The 16,659-nt window shown below is 43.8% G+C and overlaps 1 protein-coding gene across 1 annotated transcript in view; it reads right to left on the bottom strand.

Annotated features, from left to right (window-relative positions):
* The window catches only part of FRMD3 (FERM domain containing 3), a 261,212-nt gene extending 245,222 nt beyond the window's left edge, over positions 1-15,990 (bottom strand). Inside the window, exon 1 of the mRNA XM_069777625.1 lies at positions 15,543-15,990. Coding sequence (XP_069633726.1) covers positions 15,543-15,641 — 99 coding nt within the window. The 5' untranslated portion in view covers positions 15,642-15,990. The remainder of the gene's footprint in view (positions 1-15,542) is intronic.
* Between the last annotated feature and the right edge of the window lie 669 nt (positions 15,991-16,659).

Consider the following 16,659-nt stretch of genomic DNA (forward strand, 5'->3'; position numbering starts at 1 on the left):
CATCCCTATGCGTTGTTTATTCCAGTGAGTGCATAAAATATCTTGCGGTCATGAAACGTGTCAGAATGATGTTTACTTTGAACAGAAATATACAATTATCTTGTTCATAAAGCAGAAACCTCTCAGCAAGAAAACTCAGCGCATGATATTTCTGCAAAGAAATACTGCTACAGGAATCCCAGTGCACCTTTGGGAGGACAGTACTTTCCCTTTTATTTCCCTCCTTTTTTAAGCATACATTTGGCTGTTCTATTTCAGGAATGCATGGGAAAGGCTACATAGTTCAAAATGGGAAAAACAATAAGCTGTAGAAGCAGATCCAATTTTAATTACAAAGCAATATAAAATCTGTATGGACACAATCAGAAAGCAGAATTTGCTAAACTGGCTTCCCCCTGGATTCATAACCTTTCTTCATCATTCAGCCTGCAGAATAAAACACTCAGAATCCTCCTCCAGCAAACATTTTGGTTTCTACGTAAGCAGTGAATCCTCCGGAGACAGAGGAGGCAAAGAGAGGTTAGAAAATACAATTCCTTCTGTATCTCTCAGAGAAGTGCCAAACATTATGTAGAGCACAAACCAGCTCTGCAGGTTCACCATGAACATAGCTCTTGTCTTCTCTGAACACTGTCAAATCAGCGAATTAGGAATTTCAAAAAGGATTTACATGTCACCATGCCTACCTGCTTGTTCTTTTAAAAAAATGGAAATTAGGAGAGGGGGGAAAAAAACACTTTGATGCAGTGAACAGGAAAAAGAAGTTCCTTCCTCAGCAGATTACCTGTGTGGTCAAGACTGAAAGCAAAGAGGTTTGCTTCATAGAGAAAAAGGGTAATACAAATAATACTAGAAATACTGAGACAGGCAGCAAGTAAGAAAACCACAGAGGTCAGTTTGAGGCAGGAGAGGAGCAAGGACATCACAGGCATAACTAGCAACCTTCCTGGACATCAAGAAGAATGTATTACCTCTTGGGCTGTACCTGCCAACACCTGGTAGAGTTTTCATCTTTCTTGGAGTACCACTGAAGAACATCTTGGCTAAGGAGAAAGAGGGCACCAAAATTGCTATTAGAAATCAGTGCCCTCAAAATGACCAAAAGCTCCACCTGTGGATGGTGAGGAGAAGAAAGGAAGGGAAGGCATCTAAATCCACATCTGCATCTTCCCTTTTATTTCCTAATCAATAAAAGATACAGCTAGCCAGAGCACTTAAAAGCAAGTTAATGGAAATGCGTCAAATGCAACAAAAGTTCTTCCATCCTCAGAATAATGGCTATATATGGAAAAACTGAAAAGGAAATACAACTTTTGGACTACAATGATAGCCCTGATCACAAAGCAAAAACAGCATAAATATTCACAGAGTAAAAAAGAACTGTAAAAAGACAGATGGTGGAGCTGTGAATAAAAAACCATTCAGTTTGTGTCTATTTTTTCAGGACGTGAGATATCCACTGAACTATTTATCACCTCATGACAGAAAACTATGTATCATTTCCTGTAAATGAGACAGGATGTCTAAATAAATTCTAGCACAAAAAAAAAAAAAAAATTAAAAGATGTGAATGTTCATATAGATTGTTCATACAGAAGAGTATGTTAGCAGTGCTAAGAACTTTAACAGAAAATTCACCTAGGGATGAAGGGAGATTTAGTTTTCAAAAACTATTTGTTTCCTCATGCTATATGAAAGCCGCCAGAAGACACAGAAACATTTCCATTATTCCTGAACCACCCAGTATCATTCAGGATTTCACATAACAGTTCACATGTAAAGAATGGGCAAAAATCTGTACTATAAAGACTGAAACTGCTGGAACTCAATTTCAAAATACGTAAATTCCATTAAGGCTCTGGGAAAGACAGAAAAAAATGTAATATGAGTGAGAGGAGTCAGCCTAGTAGAGCATGAAAATAAAGATATTTCTGATTTTAAAATCAATGAAAAGAAATTAAATTGGTAAGAATGAATTAGTTAATGAGCAAGAAGGTGAAGAAGCCAAAGATCCTAAGGTACAACGTGATTGTTATAAAACCGGATCATTATAAACTGCAGTTAGCAAAGCAAAGACATAGAAACAATTAGGATACTGTAGAAGCCTTACAACTATACAGACCATTACAGGTAAGTTACAGGATGTATACAAACTAACAGATGCACATTACTCTGTGCAGAGTATGTTACCAAGAACAACAAAATTATAACAAGTGAGTCACGATAATTCACTGAGCCAGTAAACTCCCCCACACACAAAAAAGGGGGTGGGGGGACAGGGTGGGGAACCAAACACCAAAATATAGCATGAAACTTCAAAAACCAGTACTTCTGGTAATCACTGTCCAAAGACTAACTTCAGATCATCATCAAAATGATGATTGAAAAAAGGACCTTGGGAGAAAACAAAAAGTCAATGAGACAAAAGTAAGCAATGATTAGTTGAACCTGTAACAATTCTTTGAAGGTTCTCTGTGAAATAAGTACAGGAATCAGCAAACCAGGGAATGATGTCTATCAACAGGTCTAGGTTTCTGTTGTGTATCCAACACAGTGTATTGCCCCACTTCAAAAAAAAAAAAAAAAAAAAAAAGCAGAAATCATAACTTACAAGTACCATGAATACAAGCACTGCAAAGAGGACTGAAAACTGTCCAGAGGACTGAAGAAAAGGGTAATGAAAAAGAGATGCACCTGGTGAGTTGGATGATGGCCTCAGAAGGGTATTGCAGGAATCTGGGTTTAGGCGTAGTATTGATATCTTCTATCATCCACAATGGAGAGGGCAGTAAGCTAAGAGTTGCTGAAAGGCAACTGCAGAGCAGAAAGAGTCTGCAGAGCAGAATTACAATTCATATTTCCCCTCCTGCCCCAATCCAACCTAACTCCCTTTGGTTCTTGCTACATTCACAAGCTGCATGAGCCCTTAACAGAGCAGGGAGATGGCAAACCGAACTGCAACAGAGCTCACCTCTTGACACTTTAAAGCACATGTGAAGTAAAAAATAAGGAAGGAAACAGATTAGAATAGTAAAACTTAACTTATCAGCTGGGATCAAAGATTTATGAACTACGTATTCTTTCACTGGAAAGAGTTTCTAAATGACAGAATAAAACAAAAACAGGTGCAAACACTGGAAGGGTATAGTCTATACTGCCACCTTCTCTGCAGTGCACCATGTAACCTCTGAAATCTCTACACAACTGGAGTCTTGCTCTCTTCCCCACACATACCAGCACCCAACTCCTGGAGTTCCTTCTTCTACAGTAGTATTTTCCCCCTTTTACTTAAGTTAAAACTCAGGCCAACTACATGAATTATTTTGTGCGGTCTCATCATCACAACATGAATTAAGCATTCTCTTACTGTATTTTCTCTGAAATTACACCATAAACTCTTCAGGGCAAGATACAAACCAGCCTCTGATTCTCAAGAAGCTACAGGATGAAAATTGCTACTTATTTGGTGCATGTAATCCATGCACAAAAAATAACCAGCATTGTCTTGAACACGTCCTGAAACTGTGTAGATTATTGTTCGCCTTTCGCTTAGATGTGCCGCTCTCTTGGCTTTTTCATGCCCACAAGCCAGCAGCATCATTTGGTTTGGGGACTGAAGATTCCTGCTCAAGTCTTCTCTGTTCTGGTGGCTGTAAAGTACTAACTGCCAGACCGTATGAGAAAACTAATCTGAAAATCCTGGCAATGTGAGTGGATTCTCCAGTCAAAACAGAAAAGCCTGCCTGGATCTGCACCTAGCAACTGGCAGGGGCACTGCGAGCTGCTGTAGAGATTTCGTGTGAACGGCTGAGTCTGCACGCTGAATCACTCACGGCACCGTCTGTAAAAGCCTCTGCTGTTTCCTTCCTTGTCCCAGGATGGAGCTAAAAAAAATTTACACAGAGCAGGAGCAAGCAGGGTCCGTGCATTTGGTGCACTCCACCTGTTGGCACACTGAATGCCTCCAGATAAATCCTTGGAGTCGGCTAAGTTCAAGCTGGCACTGCACAGCTTCAAGAGTTCAACTTGCACCCCGGGTAGCTGTCCCGTCTAACAGGACAGCAACCGTTACTCTCTGATGGCAAAGTATTTATCTTTGTTACCCAATTTTAAAGTAACAGAGTGAAAGTGAAGGATCAGCTGTCTTTGAAAGCCCTACAGAAACAGGTTTAGAATTACCTTCTGTAGCATCTCTGTGGCATGCATAGCACTCCATAGAGCATCTCATCTGCATTTTGCAATTACTGTTCAAAGAAATAACCATGTCTGATTTCTCACTCCACTATAGGGCTTGGAGTTTGCGTCTGTAAAAATAAAAACAAAAACACACCACCAACTGGTGTCCTGATCCTGCAGACTATGCTAACAGCATTCAAAAAAAAAAAAAAAAAAAAAAAAAAATCAAGAATCTGTCATCCCGGAAGAGATTACAGGTTCAAATCCAAGATTACAGCCATAGATCCTAAACACAGCTATTTTGTAAGCACCTACTAAAACCAGTTCTACTCCTAGTTTAACTACCACCAACTGTTTAAGTTGCTTTACACAATACTTAAGATATTTTCCACTTAGAAGGACAGTGTTATGAGCACAGTTACCATTTCACATGTTTTAGTATCAGAACTATATAATATATCTTTAGTCATTCACAAAATCATTTTTCTTTTCTTTTTCTTTTTGAAAACTGAGATTGCATCTATACTAAAACTGCTAAAACACTCCAAGCATTTTGGGGCATTGAAAGCCACCACCCACGCTAGCAAACTATTAGGGCATTGCCTGACAAAAATCTGGTCTGTGCCAATTAGCATTCTTGCAGACCAGTTTTCAGGCATCGCCTGGCAGATAGAAGGGTCCAGGAACCATTCCCAAAAGACAGTTCACATGCAGACATTCTGTCTTGGAGACAAAAACGTTTGACAGCCTCCGTGTGTGGAAACAATTACAAGTACGCCATTACAGTCTGAACTTTATGCATCAATTTCCACAGGTTTTCACCATTAACTTGAAATTGTTTGTGACTGCTTTTTGGTCTCTTTATATTTAATAAATTATTAAGTCCTGTAGTAAATTCTCCTGTTTGGGTATGGGGGACGAGGGGATTGTTTGTTCGTTTGCATTTTGCAATCCCATTTCTTTTTTTGCTTTTGTTGCAGTTACATGAAAGACCAAAAAAATGGGCGTACAGACTGACTGTATGAAAAAGGTTTTACGCAGTGTTGTCAGAAATACACAAAGTTATCTTTGCAACACATGCCCTTTTATAGTAAGTTTACACATTACAACATCAGGACAAAAAATGGCCAAGTGCAAATCTTGATTCTTGGAGGTTTTTTTAAAGCACAATTATCTTCCAGAGAGAGTTGCTATGGGGAAAATATCATTGTGAGATAGTATGTTTGCAAGGAGCAAAGCATGTCTTCAATCCAGGTTGTTGACTCCTTCCTGGAGTTTAAGTAAACAAGGGAAAAATTACAAGTGTTTTTAATGAAGATGTTGGCTCATTTTACATTTTTCCAAAGGAAGCCTTTAAAGAGCAATCATTTTACAGCCACTTGATACTTATGCTTCTTACTGCATCTATCTTGAATGGCCAGATTTCCAATTATTGCAAGAGTTATTTCTGTTTGCAAACCCTTCTGCTGAAAAAGAACTCGTGGTATATAGCTCATACCTTCTCATTTCTGGCTGTGAGCAACCTTGAGAAATTTTATACACGTACTTAACCTTATACAGATTGGTATGACACATTTTATCTCAAGTTTCCAGCATTACTCTTAGTCAGGGGAAACTTTTCCTCTAAATGTAACAGTTACTAGAGCATCAACTTTCAGTCTTCATCCCTGGGTCCTCCTTAATCAAGTTTCTCAGAAACTCCCACAAACAGCAACCATGAATAGGATGATTACTATTCACACTTGGCCCACTACAGCCATAATTAACTGTGAGCTGGAGAACAGCATCTATCTTGACAGCACAGTGAAATGGCAAGAGCTGATTATCAACACACCTCCATCAAAACCAGCATGTTAAACCCTAAAAAGAGGAAAAGAGGAACCCTTCTATGAACTGAATGCCTGTAGCTGGAAAGGATAAAATAAACTGACAGTGGAGGAGTGATGGAAGAAAAGAGTGTTTGGGTTTTTTTCTTTGGTTGTTTTTTGGTTTGTTTTTTTTTAGTTTTATTCCAGAAAGAAAAAAGATTTAGTATTAATTTAATTACTGCTGGATTATTAGAATTGTGTTTTCACTATCAGGCAACGAATTAAAACAGAGTGAGAACAAGGTAATCTCACAGGAACAAAAAGATGATTTATAAGGTCTAGAAAGGGTGTCCAAGAAAGCAAGGCTATGGATTAAAATGAGGCTGTATTTAAGCAAACAAAGAATAAAGGAACAGACAAGCAGCCTCAGCTGAAGAAAGAACTATGAGGAGATATTTTCCATATGCAGCAGGGAAAGACACAGCAGAAGTCATCTGGTGACAGCTTGGCTTTAACAGGAAAAGCAGAGAAAGATTATCTGGATGTTACGAACCTTGCCAACAGGTTGATACTATCCACACTGGGGAGTGGAGGGGGAGTGCAAAAAGAGAGAGAAAATAAGAAGAAGGTAAAGAGAGACATTTTCAATATGTTTGATTTAATAAGCCAAAATACCCAGAAGGACAGAGACCTGTACTACAGAAAACAAGCATTTTGTCACAGAAAAATTAGTCTCCAGTCCTCCCAACCCACCTTCCTTTTTTGAAGGAGAAGAGAAAAACAAGCTGCCATTTCTCCTAGTCTTTAAACTAAGTGTTTACACCTTGAGTTTTTAATATACCATCTGTTCCAGGGGACCAGCAACAACCATACAGGCAAAATCCAGACTCCCTATTTCACCTTCCCATAGAAAAGGCACTAATCTCTTCTTTTGTTAAAGGTAATTTCAGAAGCATTGATAAACATTATTAAATCATTCCTGACCTATACAGAAAATTCAACATAGGCAAATACAACAAAAAAGTGAAAATACAGCACTTCCTCATCAATAATTCGTTTTGGCTCTAATCTTAGGTCAGTTAATTCTGCCAAATGATCGCTTCTCAGCTGCCTCCTATATTAGATCTGTATCAGTGCACTGAAAACGCCTAGACAGACGAGAGCATCTCAAGGCGTGAGAAGACTAAGCCTCATCAGGTGTCAAAAGCCCTTTCAAGACTGAAGAGTGTATTAAGTTTCTGCAAGCAGAAAGCACCTTGTATCTCACAGGAGCCACTTTCCGCCTCACGGGATCAAACTGATGATTTGCAGTTTGGAGATCTAAGCTGTGCTGCATTGTATTATTGATTTTCCAGTTGCCTTTTATTATTACTACAGCCCCACCCCTACTGTTCAGCCAGTGTCCAAACATGCATGACAACAAAGAATGTAAAAATTTTTATTCAAAGCTGTAAGAAAAATGAAAGGTGGGTAAAAGTGAAAAAACTATACTTACATTTTAAATCAGTAACTGTTCTTTTAGCTTGTCCTTGTTAACTAGCTAACTTTGTCTAAAGATACCCACATTTTTCATATTTTTTTCTCCACGCTGCAGCAGCGGGCCTCACCAATATATTAAAATACTTATCATCTAGACTGTTTGTATTTACTGAAACACATGTTCACCTTCAACCCTGGATAAGGCAAGTCCTTAAGCACACATCTAAGTTCCCTTGCCTTTGTTTATTAGTAATCAAAACATGAATTACAAGGCCAATTGCAATACACAGTAAATACACAGTGAAAATGAAAGGCAAGATCATTGTCTTTAGGATAGAGAATTTTCAGATTTTGTTCATTAATCAGACAACACCGAGGGTGGAAAAAAACCAATTCAACATCATTAATAAGCTTTATCCAACACAAAAGCAGTTCAGCTGCAGTTTAGTATATATTGGATAAAATCCTGCATAAGCCAACTTTGTAAGTATTTTCATTTAAGACTAACAAGAAAGAACAAGAAAGTCGGTGAATTGGTAGCAGCATATAAGTATTACACATAGGTATGTGCCTTTCCCCTACCAGAGGTACAGAAACCAATGTTAAGCAAATACTGAGCTTCACAAACACTTACCAAAATCCATCAAGGCAATTAATTTCTTAATTTGTAATGAGAACTCCCAACACCCTAGTAACTTTCTAGTAGCAGTTTCTACTCCTTGTTTCTTTTTGAGGCTTGGAAAGAGCTAAGAGCATATCTGTAACTGCTATTAAAAAGAAAACATGTTACTGCAAATTTAATCAAACACATGAAATGACAACAGATGTACCTTTAACCCACAGGCTTAGCTTAATTAGAGAGGCTTATGTGCAACTCTCACCAAGAGTACCTGTTGTAACTGTACAATTAGAGGCTCAAGCATGAAGTTAGGAATAAAAGCCCTAGTACGCAGTTTCTAAAATGTGTCAACAGAACATGGCACAGAAACCATCCTAACTTGCATTGCCTTCCTTATCTCGTCTTACTATTTTGAAGCATCATAGCATCACCCCAGCAGCTCAAGGCACTTGCTGGTTACGGTTCTGACATCGCTTACAGGATAAATATAAATTCACTAAATCTCCTGCCTGCTGTCTACATAATCCCTTAACCTTTCCCTTTCCACAGCTATGGTTCTCTGCCTTCTCCTCATCTCCAGCCTTTCTGCGCTTTTCATTCTCATGCTGCCTTCCCTTTCCCACTTATTTTTCCAAATCATTGGCATTCAGCATATCTTTACAGTGAGATTCATGGCCAGTACTCCTTTTACCTCACAGCCTGCTTCAGCATGTTGTTTTGGTTTTTACACTTTACTGAGGGATGGGAATTTTAAAGAGAGTCCTTTGGTTAGCAGATTTCTATTAAATGTAGCATCTGCCTGCAAGACACAGACCAAGCAGAAAATATTATGCAAGAAGGCAAGTTTGCAGTCATAAACGTGCTACAAAAAGAATTAGACAGGACAGTGTATGTCACATTTAAAAGGAAAAGAAGAAGTCAAGCTAGTAAATCATTAGCCAAACTAAAGGCAGCAGTATTGTCCTGGTTTTGGCTGGGGTAGAGTTAATTTTCTCCATAGTAGCTGGTATGGGGCGACGTTTTGGATTTGTGCTGAAACAGTGTTGATAACACAGGGATGATTTAGTTACTGCTGAGCAGTGCTTACACAGAGTCAGGGCCTTTTCTGCTCCTCACCCCACCCCACCAGCGAGGAGGCTGGGGGTGCATGAGAAGTTGGGAGGGGACACAGCCGGGACAGCTGACCACAACTGACCAAAGGGGTATTCCAGACCATATGATGTCATGCTCAGCATATAAAGGTGGGGGAAGAAGAAGGAAGGGAGGATATTCAAAGTGATGGCGTTTGTCCAAGTAACCGTCACACGTGATAGAGCCCTGCTTTCCTGGAGATGGCTGAACCCCTGCCTGCTGATGGGAAGTGGTGAATGAATTTCTTGTTTTGCTTTGCTTGTGTGCACAGCTTTTGCTTTAGCTATTAAACTGTCTTTATCTCAACCCATGAGTTTTCTCACTTCTGCTCTTCCTATTCTCTCCCCCATCCCACTGGTAGGGGCAGGGGAAGTGAGCAAGGGACTGTGTGGTGCTTATTTGCCGGCTGGGGGTAAACCACGACAGTCCTTTTCGGTGCCCAACATGGTTTAACCCCAGCTGGCAACCAAGCACCACGCAGCCCCTCACTCACTCCCCTCCCCCCCCACCAGTGGGACTGGGGAGAGAATTGGAAGAGCAGAAGTGAGAAAACTCATGTGTTGAGATAAAGACAGTTCAACAGGACAGAAAAGGAATAAAATAATAACAATGGTAATAATAATAATAAAAGAATTAGAATATACAAAACAAGTGATGTACAATGCAATCGCTGACCACTCGCCAACCAATGCCCCGTCAGTCCCTGAGCAGCAGTCCCCGGCCAGCTTTCCCCCCAGTTTATATACTGGGCATGACACCATACCGTATGGAATATTCCTTTGGCCAATTTGGGTCAGCTGCCCTGGCTGTGTCCTGTGCCAACTTCTTGTGCCCCTCCAGCTTTCTTGCTGGCTGGGCTTGAGAAGCTGAAAAATCCTTGACTTTAGACTAAACACTACTGAGCAAGAGCTGAAAACATCAGAGCATCATCAACATTATTCTCACACTAAATCCAAAACCACAGCACTATACCAGCTACCAGGAAGAAAATTAACTCTGTCCCAGCCAAAACCAGGACAAGTATTCAAACTGCACAGAAACTGCTCCTGAATTAAGATTAAAAAGGCACAAGGCCATTTTACGCTATTGGACCATGAGTGTCAGAAAGAAATGAGCCTTCTCAGATTTTGTCACCCCCATTTTTACTTATGCAAAAACCCCATAAAAGGTCTAAGAACACACCACGAGTAAACCAAAGCTTTGCTCTGCTTGTTTTCTTCCTGATTTCTAAACCGGTTTTTTAAAATTATGCCTTCTCCTTGCTCAGAAGCTGGACACACACAGAAATTCAAGTTTGTTCTTACAAACAACAAACAAATAATCATTTAGATATATTTAAAAAAAAAAAATTGGTAGTGTAGCCAGGTGATATTTTGGGGGCTATCTATACAGATTTTTGTTTGGGAAAGCTCATACAAAGCAAAACCTGTGTCATTATCAAAGCCCTATTACTATGCAATTTTACCTATGGGCTGAGACACAAGAAGATGCAGTCATACAGTATTTCTACAAATAAACACACAAACAGGAAAGTTCACTACCACTCTCAGACAATAATAAGCTCCAGCTGAGAGAAAAGTCTCATTCATGCCAATCTTATCTCCAGTTTTGCACAGCTGGACCTGAACAGCTCAAGGAGTAAAGTAAAACTTTTATTAATTTAAAACTTAAGTAATACATTAAATGTAGCATTTTTCCAAGTGAACTTATAATTTTGTATTAACCTCATGTAGAGAAATAAATGTAGAGTTATAATGGTTACTAATACACACTTACTCATGGTTTTTTTTTAAATTAAAGAAACAGTAGCAGTAGTCCCTTCAGTTAAGCGAGGTATACTGAAGCCCATGCCTTATTTAAAGCATGCCAGTGGCACCACTGAACCCAAGGTGTACTTACATATTTAATAACAGTCTACCATAACAGGACCTTGACAGTTAACTTTACTGACTGAAATAAACAGAATAAGCTAGGAAAAAAAAAAATCCTTACAATTTAAGATGTTTAGGCTATTGTTACTAAAAGGTTAATTAGATGCGTGAAGTTATTGCATGAAGCCTGCAAAAATGGGAGTAAAGTGCTCATTATGTCAATGACTCAGAAAATAAGTATCTCATTAGTACCTCCAGAAAGGAGGTCTTCCTGCTGCTCCCGACACCTTTCCAATAGTTTTGAAGACCTACTTCCCCTACTGCCCTCTTTCAAGCCTTGGTTCTGTGCTTTATCAGGCAGGCTGCACAAGCAGGTCACCTCTCTGTCTTGCACATGGAAACAGACAGTGGCCACTGGCCCTTCAGGCTGTTTTTCATAACCTCTCCATTTTAGCTGTGCCACTACAACTTCACCCTACTGCTGCAGTAAGACTGCCCGACATACAGGTCCCAGAGAGGCTTCACAAACAAACAAAAAACATGGGAAAATAAATGTCTTCACAAGAATCAGTTAAGCATCCCTCAGGCCCCAGACCTTTCCTGTGTCTGTCACCACTTCGGCTAATTCGCAGTCACGAAGTCTCTCAGATGAGGAGGACAACACGTTGAATCCCGACCTTTGAGCTGCAAACCTAGCCTTGAGCAACTTGGTGACCTACATGGCAGCTGCACAGCTCAATAACTAGTTGGCTGGAGTCTGCAAATGCATGATTCATCTCTGATTCTCCCCACACTACCCCATATGCTGTCACTAGACTGTTTGCTATAAAATGTAATTTCCAAAAGCAGGCTCTATTAGCCTGTTGGCTTGCTGAAACACTGCTTTACTTTAATAGTAAAAAGAAAAATTTATTTTATTTTCCTACCTAAACACTATGAAATTTACACAGGGAGAAAAAAAAATACACATATACATGCAGCACCTAAATACATCTGCTCCTGCTTACTTTTCCTAACACTACCTCCCAATGTTTTAGCTAAGTAACACGCAATTCTGGTTGCACATTTTGTAGGGCCAAAGATCTACAGTGCATCCACAAAGGTTTTAATTACCAGACATCTCTGCACCGAGTTGATACTGGGGCCTTCTGATACTAGCCCACGTCCACAAGCCAACTGCTGGAAAGATATACTTGAAAAAGTAGGGTTTGGCAAAACTTAGTGTGCTAAAATGCAGCACATCATCAGCTACATACATCACCATCCACACTAGCTGCATATCTCCCCTCCTTTCCCCCTGAAAATGCACAGCTAGAATTTCAGTCATCACCCTTCCTTACTGCATGCCGTGACCTTAAGAGACTCTGTTGGCATTTCTCGGTGTTGTAGAATTAGGCTTTCTTATCCTCTTAATGACCAAAACACAGCTGTCCAACATGTTCCAGCTGGCACAACCCCGGCATCTCTGCTGTTAACCCAGCAGCACTTCATCTGGGCTATTCTGTCGTGCCGAATATGCATCAATAAGCATATATACAACTAGCAACTTTTGGTTTTTCCATTCAAAAATAAGATTGCAGCACTGTGGAAGCTCCTAGCAAGTTTTGTCCACATTAGGAAGTTCAAATACACATCTGATCAAGAGGCTAAAGACAAAAAGTTGAGTGGTTTGGGATTTGTTAGTCTAGTGTCTTAACAGCTACACAAATACAAGAAGACAAATTATACAACTAAATTATATCTCCTCTATGTAGAGTGGCAGGTAAGAGATAGCTATCTATAGATAGGATTAAGCAGTTCGAAGTGTATGGCACAGGAAAGAGTGAAAGGTAAGTCAGAACTATGAAAAGTCATCATTAATTGCATGTTTCTGCTGAAGTGACCAAGAGCGAAGTAGTTCCTCATACCACAGTCTGCATTTACATGTTTAGAATTTCAGTACCTAAAAATCCTAGTGAAAAAAAAACAGGAGCCATTCCCACTTTTTAAATACTTTTGGTCAGTGTGCAGACTCAGGAAGGCAAGCTCTAGATAAGTTTATAATAGAATTCAATTTTCAGGATCACCCTTAGAACTTTTCAGGATTACCCTTACAATTTTCAACTGTGGTGTAAAACACCTTCCCCCTGCATATATTACATGTGGAATGAGCCACAGGGATGCAATATGATTCAACTGGTTCTCAGCTTATTACCTCACCTTGCACAACGTAACACCTAAAGTAATGACTGATTTTTTCTACCCTGTGGGCATCAAAGGGCATACTCGGTATGTGTAAATCTGTTGAGCACCATAAATCTACAGAGCTGTAATCTCAGATTCTGACTTTAAATTCATCACTGTTTAAAGAGACTAATTTTTAAAGATGCCAATAAGTTATGCAAAGCTTGCATTAAGCTCCAAGACTCTGAAGGCCATTCTGCTTCTTACCCATTAAAGCTATGATCTCATAACCACGCTATTCATTAACAAGAGCACTACAATGATACAGGTACAAGATGTTTCAGTGATTTCCTGTTACTTCCAGGCTCCATGCTGTTTGAGTGCAACTAGTACACAGGGACAAACTGGGAGAGGAGTGGCTGGAGAGCAGCCCTGCAGAAAGAGGCTGCTGGTGGACAGCAGGCTCGATGTGAGTCAGCAGTGTGCCCTGGCAGCCAGGAGGGCAAACCGCATCCTGGGGTGCATCAAACACAGCATGACCAGCCGGTCAAAAGAGGTGATTATCCTGCTGTATTTAGTGATGGTGCGGCCTCACCTGGAGTACTGTGTGCAGTTCTGGGCCCCACAGTTTAAGAAGGATGTTAACATCCTTGAATGCATCCAGAGGAGGGCAACAAAGCCAGCTAAAGGGCTGGAAGGCATGTCCTGTGAGGAGCGGCTGAGGACTCTGGGTTTGTCTAGCTTGGAGAGAAGGTGGCTGAGGGGCGACCTCGTTGCTCTCTGCAGCTTCCTGAGGAGGGGAAGTCCAGAGGCAGCTGCTGAGCTCCTCTCCCTGGGATCCAGCGACAGTATCCATGGGGATGGCTCACAGCTGCGCCAGGGGAGGCTTAGACTGGACATTAGGAAACATTTCTTTACTGAGAGGGTGGTCAAACACTGGAACAGGCTTCCTAGAGAGGTGGTTGACACCCCATGCCTGTCAGTGCCTTAAAAAGAGGCATTCGGACAATGCCCTTAATACCAGGCTTTAACTTTTGGTCGGCCCTGAAGTGGCCAGGCAGTCAGACTAGATGACCGTTGTAGATCCCTTCCAAATGAAACTATTCTAATCTATTCTAGTATTAAATGGCTCCATTGGAACTAATAAAAAAAAAAAGAATTTGGTCCAAGCAAAAATGTAGCTTGCGACTCACGGCACTTGATTTTTTCAGCCATAGCTGGTCTTTGTACAAGACCACGAACTTGATTCAAAGCTGTGGATATTCATACTACCAGACAGACAGAAACGCTGACTGTGAGCGACAAACAACTTCCTAAAAGACCGCTCACACCTTTGGATCTGGATGCCAAGTTCATCTCAGCGATTCTGCGAATGCCATGGAAATTTCAAACAGAGTAACTTGGTTTCTAACGCTTGCGGTTTAAGAATCTGTGGGACTTCCATAACACGTTAGAGTTTGGGTCTTGTTAGGACACCTAAAATAGCCCTGCTTTCACACACTACAAGCACGGCCACTCCACCAGAAATTCACAGTCTCCTTACTCTTCGCCCCCTTATTACCTGAAGGAATAAAAAGGGACTAAGCGTTTGGGAAGAGGGACCACAGCAAAGTTGCTTTCTTTCCAACTGCACAACTACTGTCGCTGAAAACCCCTCTGCAAGTTATCCTTTGCCTTAAACGAAGAGGAAGGGGGAGCAGCACTTCACGTTGCACTCTGCCCGCTCTCTCGGTCACGGCGTTTCCCGACACCTGCTCCCAAGGCAGGGCTTCCCCGGCACTGGAGAGCAGGTCCCCCCCCCGCACACCACCTCCGCAGCAAGAAGTGCCCGCCGGGGCGCTCCGCCACCGCGCCGCGGGACGGGGAAGGCGCCGCCGGGGTCCCCCCTCCTCGCCCGGGCCGCCGCAGCCCAGCGGGCTCCTCCTGCCCGCGGGAATGCCGCGCCGGGGGGTGCCGGAGCACGGCCGTCTCGGCGGCTCCGGCAGCGGCCGGGCGGGCTCCGTGCCGTGCCGCGCCGTGCCGCGCGATGCCGTGGCGCAGCGCCGGGAGGCGGCGGAGAAGCCGCGGCTGCCCGCGCCGCAGGTGCGCGGAGCTCCGCGCAGGGGAACGGGGCGTGCGGGGAAGCTGCCGCCGCGGCCGCGCCGAGCCGCCGCCCGGGCCCTGCGGCCGGCTCCGCGCCGGGGAGCCGCCGCCCGAGTCCCGGCCCGGCTCTGCGCCCCCGGGCCGGGGTGTCGCTGCCCGCCGAGCAGCCGCCGCCGCCGCCGCCGCCGCCGCCGCCCTTCTCCCCGCCGGCACCTGGATGTGGCAGGAGATCTCGGAGTCGTCCAGCAGCCGCACGGTGCATTTCATCTCCGGGCTCAGCGACCTGATGCTGGAGCTCCGGAACCGGATCATCCCGGCAGCCCGCCCGCCGCCGCCGCCGCCGCCGCCGCCGCCGCCGCCGCCCCGCAGGCAGCCGCAGGGGGCCAGCCTGCAGCGGCGCCCGGCCGACCGCAGCACGGCACGGCACGGCGCGGCGCGGCGCGGCACGGTACCGTACGGTACGGCGCGGTGCGGTGCGGTACAGTACGGTACGGTACGGCACGGCACGGTACGGTACGGCGCGGCACGGCGGCGGCGCCGCCCCTCAGCCCCGCGGCGCTCCGCCGCCGCCGCCCGCCATCCGCCCGCCCGCCGCGGCTGGGGCCGCCGCTGCGTCAGGCTGCGCTCCGCTCGCCGGCCTCAGCATCCTCCTGCGCCCGCCCCCGGCACGGCACGGCACGGCACGGTCCGGGGGGCACCTCTCCGCCCTCACCCGCTCCTCCGCCCCACCGAGCCCGGCGGGGCTCCTCTGCGAGGCGCCGCTCCGTCGGGCTGGGGGAAAAAAAGGCAGCCCCGAGAGGGAAAGGGTCGGCGAGTTTGTTCGCCTCCCCCGCCACGGGCGTGCTTCGCCTGGTTTTGAGTGGACCTGAGCGACTGCTGCTCGCGTGGGAGTGCCCGGTGCCCCGCAAAAGGGGGGACATCCCCTCGGCTGTCGGCGGGGAGCGAAGTCCCCACGCTGCCTGCCTGCCTGCCTGCCCAGAGCGTGGGTCTACGGGGTATCCCAACACCGCCCGACCCGGGAGGAGGACCCTGTGAAATACATATACACATACATGTGTTTCGTTACATGTGTAACAAAATTTGCCAAAGAAGATAGGAGAGCTGTCAGGAAACGGAAGAAAACATAATGCAACTTCATGTGAGAATGCAAGTCTTGGAAACTTGCTGCCTCGGGGAAAAAGAATGGTCCCTTAGGGAGGAGCAGTCTCATCCCCTTTGTTGTGCAAGTGGGAAAGACAACACAGCACCCGGTGGCTTCGCTAGTATCTGCTCCACCCCGAAAGGGCACATACCTTTGTGCAACACCTTGCAGGAAGCAAGCACTAAGTTG

The sequence above is a fragment of the Haliaeetus albicilla genome, chromosome Z (genome assembly GCF_947461875.1).
Source record: "Haliaeetus albicilla chromosome Z, bHalAlb1.1, whole genome shotgun sequence".
Taxonomy (NCBI): Eukaryota; Metazoa; Chordata; class Aves; order Accipitriformes; family Accipitridae; genus Haliaeetus; species Haliaeetus albicilla.